At 45.4% G+C, this 16,455-nt stretch overlaps 1 protein-coding gene across 1 annotated transcript in view; it reads right to left on the reverse strand.

Annotated features, from left to right (window-relative positions):
- The window catches only part of LOC134965921 (B-cell receptor CD22-like), a 389,508-nt gene that overhangs the window by 327,927 nt on the left and 45,126 nt on the right, over nt 1-16,455 (reverse strand). The window contains exon 4 of the mRNA XM_063942320.1: nt 15,056-15,352. Within this exon, the coding sequence (XP_063798390.1) occupies nt 15,056-15,352 (297 nt within the window). The remainder of the gene's footprint in view (nt 1-15,055; nt 15,353-16,455) is intronic.

Here is a 16,455-nt window from a genome sequence, read left to right on the forward strand (position 1 = left end):
ATAATAAGTAGGGTAAGGACGTTAACCACCTAGGAACATCCTCCCTTATACGTCACCTGCAGCACATTCATCAGAAGTCATTGTCAAGTTCAGAAACTTTGGGTAATAGCGTAAGCAGTCCATTGACACCTAAATCCCTTCTTCCTGTTGTACATAAGCTCCTGCAATTCACACCACCAACTCCCTCAACGTCAATTTCCTCCTCAGTCAGGACTGTAAGTAGTCCTGCAGGCCATGTTACTGGCATGACTGACGAGTCCTCTCCTATCCGGGATTCCTCCAGAGGATCCTTGAGTGTAATGCCTACTGCTGCTGCTGCTGCCGCTGCTGTTGTTGCTGCTGGGAGTCGATAATCATCCCAGAGAGGAAGTCGGAAGACCACTTGTACTACTTCAACTAAGCAATTGACTGTCTAAAAGTCCTCTGCGAGGAAGATGAAATATAACAGCACTCACCCTGTTGCAAATCAGATTACTGAGGCCACAACAACTATGCTGGTGTTAGACGTGCGTCTGGTATCCGCAATTAGTGCAGTGGGACTTAGACAGTTGATGGATGTACTGTGTCTCCGGTACCAAATCCCATCTAGATTCCACTTCACTAGGCAAGCAATTCCCGGACTGTAAAGGGACATTAAGAAACGTGTCCTCAGTGACCTGAAAAATGCGGTTGTACCCACTTTTCACTTAACCACGGACATGAGGACAAGTGGGGCAGAGTAAACTAAGGACTACATGACTGTGATAGCCCACTGGGTAGATGTATTGCTTTCCACAGCAACAGCAGCAGCGGCACCAGTAACAGCATCTCACAAACATCAACTCGTTCCTAGCCAGGCTACGCTGTGTATCACCGGTTCCGTAAGAGGCACACCGTTTACAGCCTCTTATGGAAACTGAGGGATATCATCGCACAATGGCTTACCCCACTTAGACTCTCCTGGGGATTTGTGATATCTGACAACACTACCAATATTGTGCGTGCATTACATCTGGGCAAATTCCAGCACATCCCTTGTTTTGCACATACAACTAATTTAGTGGTGCAGAGTTTTTTGAAAAGCAACTGGGGCTTGCAGGGTTTTCGGGTTTTGTGTTTTGCTTTTGGATCTGGATATCCGTTCGTGTTTTGGATCTGTTTTGGTTTTGCCAAAACCACCCTTTTGCGTTTTGGTTTTGGATCTGGATGTTTTTTGAAAAAAACATAAAAACAGCTAAAATCACATAATTTGGGGGTAATTTTGATCCTACGGTATTATTAACCTCAATAACATTAATTTCCACTCATTTCCAGTCTATTTTGAACACCTCACACCTCACAATATTGTTTTTAGGCCAAAAGGTTGCTTAAGGTAGCTGGATGACTAAGCGAAGCGACACAAGTGGGCGGCACAAACACCTGGCCCATCTAGGAGTGGCACTGCAGTGGCAGACAGGATGGCAGTTTTAAAAACTAGGCCCCAAAGAGCACATAATGCAAAGATAAAAAAGAGGTACAAGATGGAATTGTCCTTGGGCCCTCCCACCCTTATGTTGTATAAACAGTACATGCACAGTTTAATAAACTAGAGATGAGCGCCTGAAATTTTTCGGGTTTTGTGTTTTGGTTTTGGGTTCGGTTCCGCGGCCGTGTTTTGGGTTCGAACGCGTTTTGGCAAAACCTCACCGAATTATTTTTGTCGGATTCGGGTGTGTTTTGGATTCGGGTGTTTTTTTCCAAAAACACTAAAAAACAGCTTAAATCATAGAATTTGGGGGTCATTTTGATCCCAAAGTATTATTAACCTCAAAAACCATAATTTACACTCATTTTCAGTCTATTCTGAATACCTCACACCTCACAATATTATTTTTAGTCCTAAAATTTGCACCGAGGTCGCTGTGTGAGTAAGATAAGCGACCCTAGTGGCCGACACAAACACCGGGCCCATCTAGGAGTGGCACTGCAGTGTCACGCAGGATGTCCCTTCCAAAAAACCCTCCCCAAACAGCACATGACGCAAAGAAAAAAAGAGGCGCAATGAGGTAGCTGTGTGAGTAAGATTAGCGACCCTAGTGGCCGACACAAACACCGGGCCCATCTAGGAGTGGCACTGCAGTGTCACGCAGGATGGCCCTTCCAAAAAACCCTCCCCAAACAGCACATGACGCAAAGAAAAAAAGAGGCGCAATGAGGTAGCTGACTGTGTGAGTAAGATTAGCGACCCTAGTGGCCGACACAAACACCGGGCACATCTAGGAGTGGCACTGCAGTGTCACGCAGGATGTCCCTTCCAAAAAACCCTCCCCAAACAGCACATGACGCAAAGAAAAAAAGAGGCGCAATGAGGTAGCTGTGTGAGTAAGATTAGCGACCCTAGTGGCCGACACAAACACCGGGCACATCTAGGAGTGGCACTGCAGTGTCACGCAGGATGTCCCTTCCAAAAAACCCTCCCCAAACAGCACATGACGCAAAGAAAAAAAGAGGCGCAATGAGGTAGCTGTGTGAGTAAGATTAGCGACCCTAGTGGCCGACACAAACACCGGGCCCATCTAGGAGTGGCACTGCAGTGTCACGCAGGATGTCCCTTCCAAAAAACCCTCCCCAATCAGCACATGATGCAAAGAAAAAGAAAAGAAAAAAGAGGTGCAAGATGGAATTATCCTTGGGCCCTCCCACCCACCCTTATGTTGTATAAACAAAACAGGACATGCACACTTTAACCAACCCATCATTTCAGTGACAGGGTCTGCCACACGACTGTGACTGATATGACGGGTTGGTTTGGACCCCCCCAAAAAAAGAAGCAATTAATCTCTCCTTGCACAAACTGGCTCTACAGAGGCAAGATGTCCACCTCATCTTCACCCTCCGATATATCACCGTGTACATCCCCCTCCTCACAGATTATCAATTCGTCCCCACTGGAATCCACCATCTCAGCTCCCTGTGTACTTTGTGGAGGCAATTGCTGCTGGTCAATGTCTCCGCGGAGGAATTGATTATAATTCATTTTAATGAACATCATCTTCTCCACATTTTCTGGATGTAACCTCGTACGCCGATTGCTGACAAGGTGAGCGGCGGCACTAAACACTCTTTCGGAGTACACACTTGTGGGAGGGCAACTTAGGTAGAATAAAGCCAGTTTGTGCAAGGGCCTCCAAATTGCCTCTTTTTCCTGCCAGTATAAGTACGGACTGTGTGACGTGCCTACTTGGATGCGGTCACTCATATAATCCTCCACCATTCTATCAATGTTGAGAGAATCATATGCAGTGACAGTAGACGACATGTCCGTAATCGTTGTCAGGTCCTTCAGTCCGGACCAGATGTCAGCATCAGCAGTCGCTCCAGACTGCCCTGCATCACCCCCAGCGGGTGGGCTCGGAATTCTGAGCCTTTTCCTCGCACCCCCAGTTGCGGGAGAATGTGAAGGAGGAGATGTTGACAGGTCGCGTTCCGCTTGACTTGACAATTTTGTCACCAGCAGGTCTTTCAACCCCAGCAGACCTGTGTCTGCCGGAAAGAGAGATCCAAGGTAGGCTTTAAATCTAGGATCGAGCACGGTGGCCAAAATGTAGTGCTCTGATTTCAACAGATTGACCACCCGTGAATCCTTGTTAAGCGAATTAAGGGCTGCATCCACAAGTCCCACATGCCTAGCGGAATCGCTCCGTGTTAGCTCCTCCTTCAATGCCTCCAGCTTCTTCTGCAAAAGCCTGATGAGGGGAATGACCTGACTCAGGCTGGCAGTGTCTGAACTGACTTCACGTGTGGCAAGTTCAAAGGGCATCAGAACCTTGCACAACGTTGAAATCATTCTCCACTGCACTTGAGACAGGTGCATTCCACCTACTATATCGTGCTCAATTGTATAGGCTTGAATGGCCTTTTGCTGCTCCTCCAACCTCTGAAGCATATAGAGGGTTGAATTCCACCTCGTTACCACTTCTTGCTTCAGATGATGGCAGGGCAGGTTCAGTAGTTTTTGGTGGTGCTCCAGTTTTCTGTACGTGGTGCCTGTACGCCGAAAGTGTCCCGCAATTCTTCTGGCCACCGACAGCATCTCTTGCACGCCCCTGTCGTTTTTTAAAAAATTCTGCACCACCAAATTCAAGGTATGTGCAAAACATGGGACGTGCTGGAATTGGCCCAGATTTAATGCACACACAATATTGCTGGCGTTGTCCGATGCCACAAATCCACAGGAGAGTCCAATTGGGGTAAGCCATTCCGCGATGATCTTCCTCAGTTGCCGTAAGAGGTTTTCAGCTGTGTGCGTATTCTGGAAAGCGGTGATACAAAGCGTAGCCTGCCTAGGAAAGAGTTGGCGTTTGCGAGATGCTGCTACTGGTGCCGCCGCTGCTGTTCTTGCGGCGGGAGTCCATACATCTACCCAGTGGGCTGTCACAGTCATATAGTCCTGACCCTGCCCTGCTCCACTTGTCCACATGTCCGTGGTTAAGTGGACATTGGGTACAGCTGCATTTTTTAGGACACTGGTGACTCTTTTTCTGAGGTCTGTGTACATTTTCGGTATCGCCTGCCTAGAGAAATGGAACCTAGATGGTATTTGGTACCGGGGACACAGTACCTCCAACAAGTCTCTAGTTGGCTCTGCAGTAATGATGGATACCGGAACCACGTTTCTCACCACCCAGGATGCCAAGGCCTCAGTTATCCGCTTTGCAGTAGGATGACTGCTGTGATATTTCATCTTCCTCGCAAAGGACTGTTGAACAGTCAATTGCTTACTGGAAGTAGTACAAGTGGGCTTACGACTTCCCCTCTGGGATGACCATCGACTCCCAGCGGCAACAACAGCAGCGCCAGCAGCAGTAGGCGTTACACGCAAGGATGCATCGGAGGAATCCCAGGCAGGAGAGGACTCGTCAGACTTGCCAGTGACATGGCCTGCAGGACTATTGGCATTCCTGGGGAAGGAGGAAATTGACACTGAGGGAGTTGGTGGGGTGGTTTGCGTGAGCTTGGTTACAAGAGGAAGGGATTTACTGGTCAGTGGACTGCTTCCGCTGTCACCCAAAGTTTTTGAACTTGTCACTGACTTATTATGAATGCGCTGCAGGTGACGTATAAGGGAGGATGTTCCGAGGTGGTTAACGTCCTTACCCCTACTTATTACAGCTTGACAAAGGGAACACACGGCTTGACACCTGTTGTCCGCATTTCTGGTGAAATACCTCCACACCGAAGAGCTGATTTTTTTGGTATTTTCACCTGGCATGTCAACGGCCATATTCCTCCCACGGACAACAGGTGTCTCCCCGGGTGCCTGACTTAAACAAACCACCTCACCATCAGAATCCTCCTGGTCAATTTCCTCCCCAGCGCCAGCAACACCCATATCCTCCTCATCCTGGTGTACTTCAACACTGACATCTTCAATCTGACTATCAGGAACTGGACTGCGGGTGCTCCTTCCAGCACTTGCAGGGGGCGTGCAAATGGTGGAAGGCGCATGCTCTTCACGTCCAGTGTTGGGAAGGTCAGGCATCGCAACCGACACAATTGGACTCTCCTTGTGGATTTGGGATTTCAAAGAACGCACAGTTCTTTGCGGTGCTTTTGCCAGCTTGAGTCTTTTCAGTTTTCTAGCGAGAGGCTGAGTGCTTCCATCCTCATGTGAAGCTGAACCACTAGCCATGAACATAGGCCAGGGCCTCAGCCGTTCCTTGCCACTCCGTGTGGTAAATGGCATATTGGCAAGTTTACGCTTCTCCTCCGACAATTTTATTTTAGGTTTTGGAGTCCTTTTTTTTCTGATATTTGGTGTTTTGGATTTGACATGCTCTGTACTATGACATTGGGCATCGGCCTTGGCAGACGACGTTGCTGGCATTTCATCGTCTCGGCCATGACTAGTGGCAGCAGCTTCAGCACGAGGTGGAAGTGGATCTTGATCTTTCCCTAATTTTGGAACCTCAACTTTTTTGTTCTCCATATTTTATAGGCAGAACTAAAAGGCACCTCAGGTAAACAATGGAGATGGATGGATTGGATACTAGTATACAATTATGGACGGACTGCCACGGTTAGGTGGTATAAAAAAACCACGGTTAGGTGGTATATAATACAATTATGGATGGACGGACTGCCTGCCGAGTGCCGACACAGAGGTAGCCACAGCCGTGAACTACCGCACTGTACACTGGTTGATAAAGAGATAGTAGTATACTCGTAACAACTAGTATGACGACGGTATAAAGAATGAAAAAAAAACCACGGTTAGGTGGTATATATTATAATACAATTATGGTTGGACGGACTGCCTGCCGAGTGCCGACACAGAGGTAGCCACAGCCGTGAACTACCGCACTGTACACTGGTTGATAAAGAGATAGTAGTATACTCGTAACAACTAGTATGACGACGGTATAAAGAATGAAAAAAAAAACACGGTTAGGTGGTATATAATACAATTATGGTTGGACGGACTGCCTGCCGAGTGCCGACACAGAGGTAGCCACAGCCGTGAACTACCGCACTGTACACTGGTTGATAAAGAGATAGTAGTATACTCGTAACAACTAGTATGACGACGGTATAAAGAATGAAAAAAAAACCACGGTTAGGTGGTATATATTATAATACAATTATGGATGGACGGACTGCCTGCCGAGTGCCGACACAGAGGTAGCCACAGCCGTGAACTACCGCACTGTACACTGGTTGATAAAGAGATAGTAGTATACTCGTAACAACTAGTATGACGACGGTATAAAGAATGAAAAAAAAACCACGGTTAGGTGGTATATAATACAATTATGGTTGGACGGACTGCCTGCCGAGTGCCGACACAGAGGTAGCCACAGCCGTGAACTACCGCACTGTACACTGGTTGATAAAGAGATAGTAGTATACTCGTAACAACTAGTATGACGACGGTATAAAGAATGAAAAAAAAACCACGGTTAGGTGGTATATATTATAATACAATTATGGATGGACGGACTGCCTGCCGAGTGCCGACACAGAGGTAGCCACAGCCGTGAACTACCGCACTGTACTGTGTCTGCTGCTAATATAGACTGGTTGATAAAGAGATAGTATACAATACTACTAATATACTGGTGGTCAGGCACTGGTCACCACTAGTCACACTGGCAGTGGCACTCCTGCAGCAAAAGTGTGCACTGTTTAATTTTAATATAATATTATTTATCATGTACTCCTGGCTCCTGCTATAACAACCTGCAGTGCTCCCCAGTCTCCCCCACAATTATAAGCTTTATATACAATACATTGATGTGCAGCACACTGGGCTGAGCAGTGCACACAGACTGAGTCACTGTGTGACTGTGTATCGTTTTTTTCAGGCAGAGAACGGATATATTAAATAAAACAAACAACTGCACTGTCTCTGGTGGTCACTGGTCACTGTGGTCGTCAGTCACTAAACTCTGTCTGCACTCTCTTCTAATCTACAGTATCACAGCAATCTCTCTCTCTCTCTCTCTTCTAAATCTAATCTAAATGGAGAGGACGCCAGCCACGTCCTCTCCCTATCAATCTCAATGCACGTGTGAAAATGGCGGCGACGCGCGGCTCCTTATATAGAATCCGAGTCTCGCGAGAATCCGACAGCGTCATGATGACGTTCGGGCGCGCTCGGGTTAACCGAGCAAGGCGGGAAGATCCGAGTCGCTCGGACCCGTGAAAAAAAAAGTGAAGTTCGTGCGGGTTCGGATTCAAAGAAACCGAACCCGCTCATCTCTATAATAAACCCATAATTTCAGTGACAGGTGGCCCCCCTGGGAAAAGCTTGCCAAGTTCTCCGAATCATAGCTAGCTACAAACATACCACCTCCTTCTTTGATGACTTTTCACATTATGAGAAGAGGCAAGAGGAAGAGGACAGTGTCAAGAAGGTGATTAAAAATTAGAGAGGCACACGCAATCAGGAACAACACACAGGCTTTCACCTCCACTCCTATATTGGTGTGGAACGGAAAGGACTTCAACCAAACAAATATATAATTACCACATTACTGGACAAACTGAAAAACTAGGGGCCAAAGTCTCCGAATTTGTACCCCCTTCTCCATTTTCCAGGACTAAGATAATCTCGGATTTAATGCTGGGATGCAAATAAACTGGTGTATAGCACAGGATCAAGATTGGATATTTTCTCCTCCACGGTGTCTGGAAACTTATTTTGTGAAAATCTTGTGGGTTTCTTTTTTCCATTTTTTAATTGCATTTTTATTTACATATTTTGTGGCAGATGCCTTATTTTCATTTTTCACAGCTCCCAGTTACACGCATGTGAGCATACATGTGTGTCCCAGTTACACGCATGTGAACATACCTGTGTGTCTTGTTTATTTCATTCATATTTTATTTTCAAATAAAGCATCCCCTTAGATGTTTTAGCAGCCCCTCGTGAGCCTCCACAGCAGCCCCGGATCGGGCAAGTTGCGTTCAGGTGGGTTCGGTACAGTACTAGGCAGGACTGTACAGTGAAGTTTTTGTTATTGAGCCCCTGCCCTAGTGGAGCTTACCACTCTACAGTCAAAACTCATTTGATACTATAAGTAGAACTGTGGGAGGAAGCAATGCTAACCTCTGTGCCAACAGCATGCCTCAGCCTGGCAAGCTAGACATCTTTCTAGCTGTAAGCCACCATGAGACTCCAATACTGGGCCTTATTCAGTAACTGTTTGTGCCTCACAGGAGCTCCTGGCCCATCTAGTGCTGCAGTGCAATGAAAAGCTGATGCAATGCAAGATCACTGAAACTCTGTTCTTCTAACGCCGCAAGGTCTTGCGATAACCCTATGCAGCCCTTACATTGTACAATTATTAAGGAGAAAACATTTACAAAATAAAGGAAAGGAACCCTGTACAACAAATGAGCGTCTTGTAAATAATCCCAAAATGTGGAACATTAATAATAAATCAAAATTAAGGTTGACTAATTGGAGCCATTCATTTGAGTCCCTAACATGAAATAATTGAGAAGAACCTCTCTCTAATGCTGGGTACACAGTGCACACTAGAAGATGTAGATGAACGGGTTCAGACAGGGCACCCTTGGAATTATATGGCAGACATATAGACATACAGTAGGTGTGTTTGGAAAATCTAGATTTCTCTGGCAGTTGCACTGGATTATGAGTCTGTCTCTTCTGAGTCTGACTGACTTTGACCACAAATGTGGTCTCATTGGAAAACACTTCGTCAAAATTGCAATTTCCATTAACATCTTTGCGGCTATATGTTTTTACAAATCTGGTTGTGATGTTGAAGCTTGTTTCATATTCTGCTCTAGGCTTTAATTTAAACCTAGGATCAAGTGCAGCAGCACCCCTGGAATTATACGGCAGATAGGCAACACCCCTGGACTTATACAGCGTAGGCAGCACCCCAGGAGAATTACACAGCACAGCAGGCAGGCAACAGCACCTCTGGACTTAAACAGCAGTGGGGCAGCACCCCTGGACTGATAGGGCAGAGGGGCAGCTCCCCATATAGGGCAGCACCGTGGAATGATGTGGCAGACAAAGAAAAGACATGCAAGATGGAATTGTCCTTGGGCCCTCCCACCCACCCTTATGTTGTATAAACAGGACATGCACACTTTAACAAACCAATCATTTCAGTGACAGAGTCTGCCACACAACTGTGACTGAAATGATTGGTTTGTTTGGGCCCCCACCAAAAAAGATGCAATTAATCTCTCCTTGCCTCTACAGAGGCAAGATGTTGTCCTCATTCTCCGATTCCCCTTCAGTGTTTACATCCTCATCCTCACAGAGAAATAATTCCACACCGAAGAGGTGGATTTTTTGGTATTTTGCCCAGGCATGACAATGGGCTTTTTCATCCCATGGCCAACAACTGTCTCCACTGGTGCCTTATTCAAACAAACCACATCACCATCAGAATCCTCATCGTCAAATTCCTCCTCAGCACCAGCTACACCAATATCCTCCTCATCCTGGTGTACTTCTACAGTGACATCCTAAATCTCAATATCAGCAACTGGACTGGCGGTGCTCCTCCCAGCACTTGCAGGGGGCATGCAAATGGTGGTAGGAGCCTCCTCTTTGCATACAGTCTTGGGAAGGTCAGGCCTAGACATCGCAACCGCGGACACACTTGAACTCTCCTTGGGGATTTGTGATATCTCTGAATGCACAGTTGTTTCCTGTGCTTTAACAAGCTTTATTTTTCTAATTTTTCGAGAGGGAGGAGGGCTTCCATCTTCATGAGAAGCTTAACCACCAGTCATGAACATAGGCCAAGGCCTTAGCCTTTCCTTGCCACTTCGTGTCGTGAATGGTATATTGTTAATGTTATATTTCTTATCAGATTTTTTTTTTTTTTTGGGTTCTTAATTTTTGCTTCTTGGATTTTACATGCCCTCTATGACATTGGGCATTGGCCTTAGCAGACAATATTGATGTAATTGCATTGTCAATGTCATGACTGGTGGCAGCAGCAGCTTCAGCAATAGTACTAGGAACTGGAAGTGGTTCCTGATCTTTCACTACTTTTCCTCCAAATATTTGTTCTCCATTTCATAGGACTGCACCCCTTTATGATTACATCACACAGAACAGTGCCCCTTTATTAACACAGCACCCTTGTATTTTTACAGCATACAAGATAGGGCCAGTGTACATTTATTTTCACAGCACCCCCGTATTTTTACAGCATACAGGACAAGGCCAGTGTAAAAAATAATAATCACAGCACCCCTGTATTTTTACAGCATACAGGACAGGGCCGGTGTACATTTATTTTCACAGCACCCCTATATTTTACAGCATACAGGACAGGGCCAGTGTAGATTTATTTTCGCAGCACCCCTGTATTTTGACAGCATACAGGACAGTGCAAGCACCCCTGTATTTTCACAACACCCCTGTAATTTTACAGCATACAAAACAGGGCCGGCACCCCTTTATATTCACAGCACCCCTGTATTTTTACAGCATACAGAACAGGGCCAGTGTACATTTATTTTAACAGCACCCCTGCATTTTTACAGCATACAGGACAGTGCCAGCACCCCTGAATTTTCACAGTACCCCTGTAATTTTACAGCGTATAAGACATGGCCAGCACACCTTTATATTCACAAAACCCCTGTATTTTTACAACATACAGGAAAGGGCCAGTGTACATTTATTTTCACAGCACCCCTGTATTTTTACAGCATACAGCACAGTGCCAGCACCCCTGTATTTTCACAACACCCCTGTAATTTTACAGCATACAAGACAGGGCCAGCACCCCTTTATATTCACAGCACCCCTGTATTTTTACAGCATACAGGACAGGGCCAATGTACGTTTATTTTCACAGCATCCCTGTATTTCTACAGCATATAGGACAGTGCCAGCACCCCTATATGTTCACAACACCCTTGTAATTTTACAGCATGCAAGACAGGGTCAGCACCCCTTAATATTCACAGCACCCCTGTATTTTACAGCATACAGGACAGGGCCAGTATACATTTATTTTCACAGCACCCCTGTTTTTTTTTACAGCATACAGGGCAGGGCCAGTGTACATTTATTTTCACAGCACCCCTGTATTTTTTACAGCATTCAAGAAAAGGCCAGCACCCCTGTATTTTAACAACACCCCTGTAATTTTACAACATACAAGACAGGGCCAGTGTACATTTATTTTCACAGCACGCCTGAATTTTTACAGCATCCAAGACAAGGCCAGTGTAATTTATTTTCACAGCACCCCTAATTTTTTACAGCATACAAGACAGGGCCAGTGTACATTTATCTTCACAGCACCCCTGTATTATTACAGCATTCAAGACAGGGCCAGTGTATATTTATTTTCACAGCACCCCTGTATTTTTACAGCATACAGGACAGGGCCAGCACCCCTGCATTTTCACAGCACCCCTGTATTTTCACAGCATTCAGGAGGACAGTGCCCCTGTACAACACAGTGACAGTCAGGACATCAACACCCATGTACAGCTGCAGAACCCCTAACAGCACATGACACCACAGTGACAGGACAACACCCCTAACAGCACAGTGACAGGATAGCACCCCTAACAGCACCCCTAGAGAGCACACACTTACCCCACCCGACGCCACCACCCACAGAGAGAGACAGAGTTCTGTCTCCCTCACTCTCCAAGTCTGGAGTGAAAATGGCGGTGACGGGCGGCTCTTTATATGGTATCCAAAACCTGCAAAACTCCAACAACGGGATGATGGCGTTTTGCTTCATTCTGGGATCCAAGTCTGGCTGGAAGTGCCGAGCCGGTCTCAGTTCCCGGCTCGAACCGTGAAGTTCGGGGGGGTTCGGTTCTCTGAGAACTGAACCCGCTCATCTCTACTTAAAACCAATAGAAGCCACACAAAAATTGCATCGCAATAGAAGAAACAAATAGACAACCAAATCAGTGGCGTAATTTGATGTGAAAAAGTCTCCAATTTGCCCAGCCTTATTCATGCAAATAAAAAGGGGCCCACGCCACCTGAATTTATGTGGCTGATTTAGACATATCTAAGAGTGGATGTGGATCCACCATAATACAGTTGTTTGGATGGTTTGGGGCAGTTTTATAAGGGCTATTTGGTGACACAGTTGCATCTGAAGCCTTCATCCAATAAGAAAACGATAGGAAATGATTTTGAAATGTAATCATTTTTCATCTGCGTCATTTTAGTCTATTTGACAGTGGCATCTATCGTACAGGAGCCAATCTGGCAGGGTTTTACACAGAAAAAAGGGTATCGCCATCGGAAGACATCAGATATTCAAAGAGCTGCTTAGTACATTTGGGTTTTTGACCTTCTAAACTGCTGGTGAAGTCCAGCAATTTAGTTTAGAAGCCAAACACAATTCTTTATATATTTACCCCCAGCTGTGAGCTGAATGTGATTTATCCCAGACGATGGCCACCAATAGGGGGAAATAAACTGGAATCAGCGTCACCAGCATTTGGATTCTAGCCAAATGGCTTCATCCTAATAATCAGTAAGAACGAAGAGCTGATAAGAATTGATGCTGGGAATGGACCAGTGGGGCGAGCAGGTTGGGCTTTTCAAATAAGGCAATTTGGACATTAGGGGCCCGATTGAGAGTTGCACACAAGCCCACTATGTGGGTGGATCTTGCTGTACTTTGTATGTACCTGCACACGCAACATGAACCAACTGCAGGCAATGCAGAGCTATGCGCATCTTAGCCACATCTGTACTTTTGGCCTAGTGGGTGTAATTGGGTGGCAACTGGGGGTGTGCATGTACTATGTGTGCTGTGGGTTTGCAGACTTAAAGACGGGCTACTCAGAGTTGTGCATTGGCAGAGATCCATCTGAAACATAGGGCTGGTGTAAGTCCTGATAGAGATGATGAATAATTTCACAGGCGGATGGGTAGGGGCCAAACGGTTCCATAAATGCGGTGAGCTATGCATACAGGCATTATTCACCTATATTTATGAGCATGCAATGCTGCCATAGATGCAGACCAATTGTGTGCAACTGTGAATCATGCCCTATGTTTAGTTGTCCTCTTAGATGGAGAGAAACCGACAATGTGACAAGCAAAAGGAGAAAATCTAACGACAAAATAGATTTTGACCTATACAGTATTTTTGGATGGAGTAATGAATTGATGGAACTATGTTAAAGGCCCATGTTCTTTGGTCAGAGAAGGCACTCCATAATCTTGCATCTCCTAACATTAGGCTCAATGTAATCAGTGTAATTAATTAGCGGTTACCAAAGATCCGACTGTACAATATTCCAGTTCCACTTGCGTTTTGCCAGAATGACGCTCCGCAATGTAGGGCTGATGCTGAGCTGACTGTGCGCCTGTTAGCAGAGCGGATATTTCATGCTTTCACACCTCGCACGCTCTGTAATATTCACACGTAAGTACGGGCGATGCAGAGACATAATGTATTTTAAATGTATCTACACTTGCGACTAAAGAGTTGCAACAGGTCTGTAACGGGGTAATCTCATATAGGCAAAGTTCAGTGAGGGCATAGTGACACATTTGGGGGCCATGCAACATTTGACATATGCATAAACATGCCTCTTTCCATGCACATCTTTTGCACAAATAGTGTACTGTAGGTGACTAGTAACATGACCAAGCAAACAAATTCAGGCAGGTACTCTCCAAGGTGCCTACAATTCTTCATATGGCCAATATTCACATTTCTCTCCGTTCATGCAATGCGCCCAATTTCCGCCCAGCTTTGCATCAGGCCCCTATTTTAGCAAATTTGCATTTCACAGAATTTATAGTCTATGAGTAACACTGGGATGACCATGGTCAATTCATCACACTGAGCGGCCTGGTTGAGGCAGTATTAAGAACACTTAAAGACAAATTCCACTGATAAAATGTGCAAAATGTTTGCAGCCAAAACAAGAATGAGTCAGATTATTTACTGTAACATTTTCAAAATTGTGCTAAATTTTAGATCTTACATTCAGTATGAGATTATAATGATGTTAGCAGTGACCCTACCATACCTAGCTAACATGAAAATTATCTCGGACAAAATGACTTCTCAAAATCACCTGTTCATATTGGGTAAACCAGTAATGCTACTCTCATGGTGTTCTTGTTAGTTTTCTATACAAGTGGGACAGCAGGGGTGGAACTATTGGTGGCCAGCTCATGCAGATGTTATAGGAGCATGGTGGTAAGAAGAGCCACAGTAAGTGCAGAGAAACTTTATAAGGGCTTTCAGTTCCAGTCCCCATGAATGCTCAGAAAAATACACTGGTGGGCACTGCAAAGAATGGACCCTTACCACCAGCCTCCCACCCGAAATTTCACTAAAAGGTTTGTTGACTCAATATTCCGCCCCATGGACCAATATTTATTGCTGCAGTGAATAACTTGTCACAGATATCTGATTAGTCAACCTTTGATTAGCTTAGGATATCTAAAGTAGGAAATAATAATCTGTACCTACAGTAAGTGCATCCTTAAAGACAAATTTAATAAACTCAGTATAACATTTTTTATAATGTTCTCTGTCACATGTCATTACAGTTCTGTATGCATAAGTCATGCTGCTTGAAGAAAACTTACACTTCACATTCAGCTGTACGCTTTGGCTTTCATTTTTCTCTTGATCCCCTTGATGAAGAACACAAGTGAAGTTTTTTTTGTGGTCGGCCCACGACGTACGAAAAGTCAGAGAGGTTTTGGTGCTTACGTCACTTGTGTCAGATCTTGTTTCAGTCTTAGCTGTACTATTTACATCCTCAATCCAATAGAGCTTTATGTTATGGAGAGGACAGTAATATTTTATAGAGCAAGTTAGAGTCACAGCCTGGAACTCTTCAATTTCAGGCACTTGTTCTATTTCAACACTGGGCCCGGCATCTAGAAAAATAAAGGTTAGTTATTCTGGTTGTTATTAAAGGCTCACCTCTTCAGACAAGTTTATCAAATTTCAGAACCACCCACATAACCTCCATAAGCTATTCTACCCAATGACCACTTCACACAGTTCACACAAAACTTACATGTGTTTTCTTTCTACACAACTCTCTGACCCCAGCCTGACATGATGGATCATACAGCCATTTAGCATTTTTTTCAGGCTGGCTGCACAAATACTGAATACAAATATATTGTCTGCTTTCTTACTCCTCTCTTGAGCATCTGAGAGTGTGCGTCACAAACATCTGGACAAGCTGAGGAAACAAAGCTGATCCAGCAACCACTATAGGACAATGTTGTAAAGTTTGTCCAAAGCCTATATCTCCCATATATATCCTCTCAATGAATTTCAGAAGTCTACACTATATATTTATCTTTTCTCTTCACACAATACGCCAAGGAAGAGTACATACTATACAACACAGAGAAAGTGCAAGGATAAACCCTTTTTCTCTGACGTCCTAAGTGGATGCTGGGATTCCGTAAGGACCATGGGGAATAGCGGCTCCGCAGGAGACTGGGCACAACTAAAGAAAGCTTTAGGACTACCTGGTGTGCACTGGCTCCTCCCACCATGACCCCCCTCCAGACCTCAGTTAGAATCTTGTGCCCGGCTGAGCTGGATGCACACTAGGGGCTCTCCTGAGCTCCTAAAAAAGAAAGTATACTTTTAGGTTTTTTATTTTCAGTGAGATCTGCTGGCAACAGACTCACTGCTACGAGGGACTAAGGGGAGAAGAAGCGAACCTACCTGCTTGCAGCTAGCTTGGGCTTCTTAGGCTACTGGACACCATTAGCTCCAGAGGGATCGAACACAGGGCCCGACCTCGATCGTCCGGTCCGGAGCCGCGCCGCCGTCCCCCTTACAGAGCCAGAAGCAAGAAGAAGGGTCCTGGAAATCGGCGGCAGAAGACTTCGGTCTTCACCAAGGTAGCGCACAGCACTGCAGCTGTGCGCCATTGCTTCCCATGCACACCTCACACTCCGGTCACTGATGGGTGCAGGGCGCTGGGGGGGGGGGGGGGCGACCTGGGCTGCAATAT

The sequence above is a fragment of the Pseudophryne corroboree genome, chromosome 10 (assembly GCF_028390025.1).
Source record: "Pseudophryne corroboree isolate aPseCor3 chromosome 10, aPseCor3.hap2, whole genome shotgun sequence".
Taxonomy (NCBI): Eukaryota; Metazoa; Chordata; class Amphibia; order Anura; family Myobatrachidae; genus Pseudophryne; species Pseudophryne corroboree.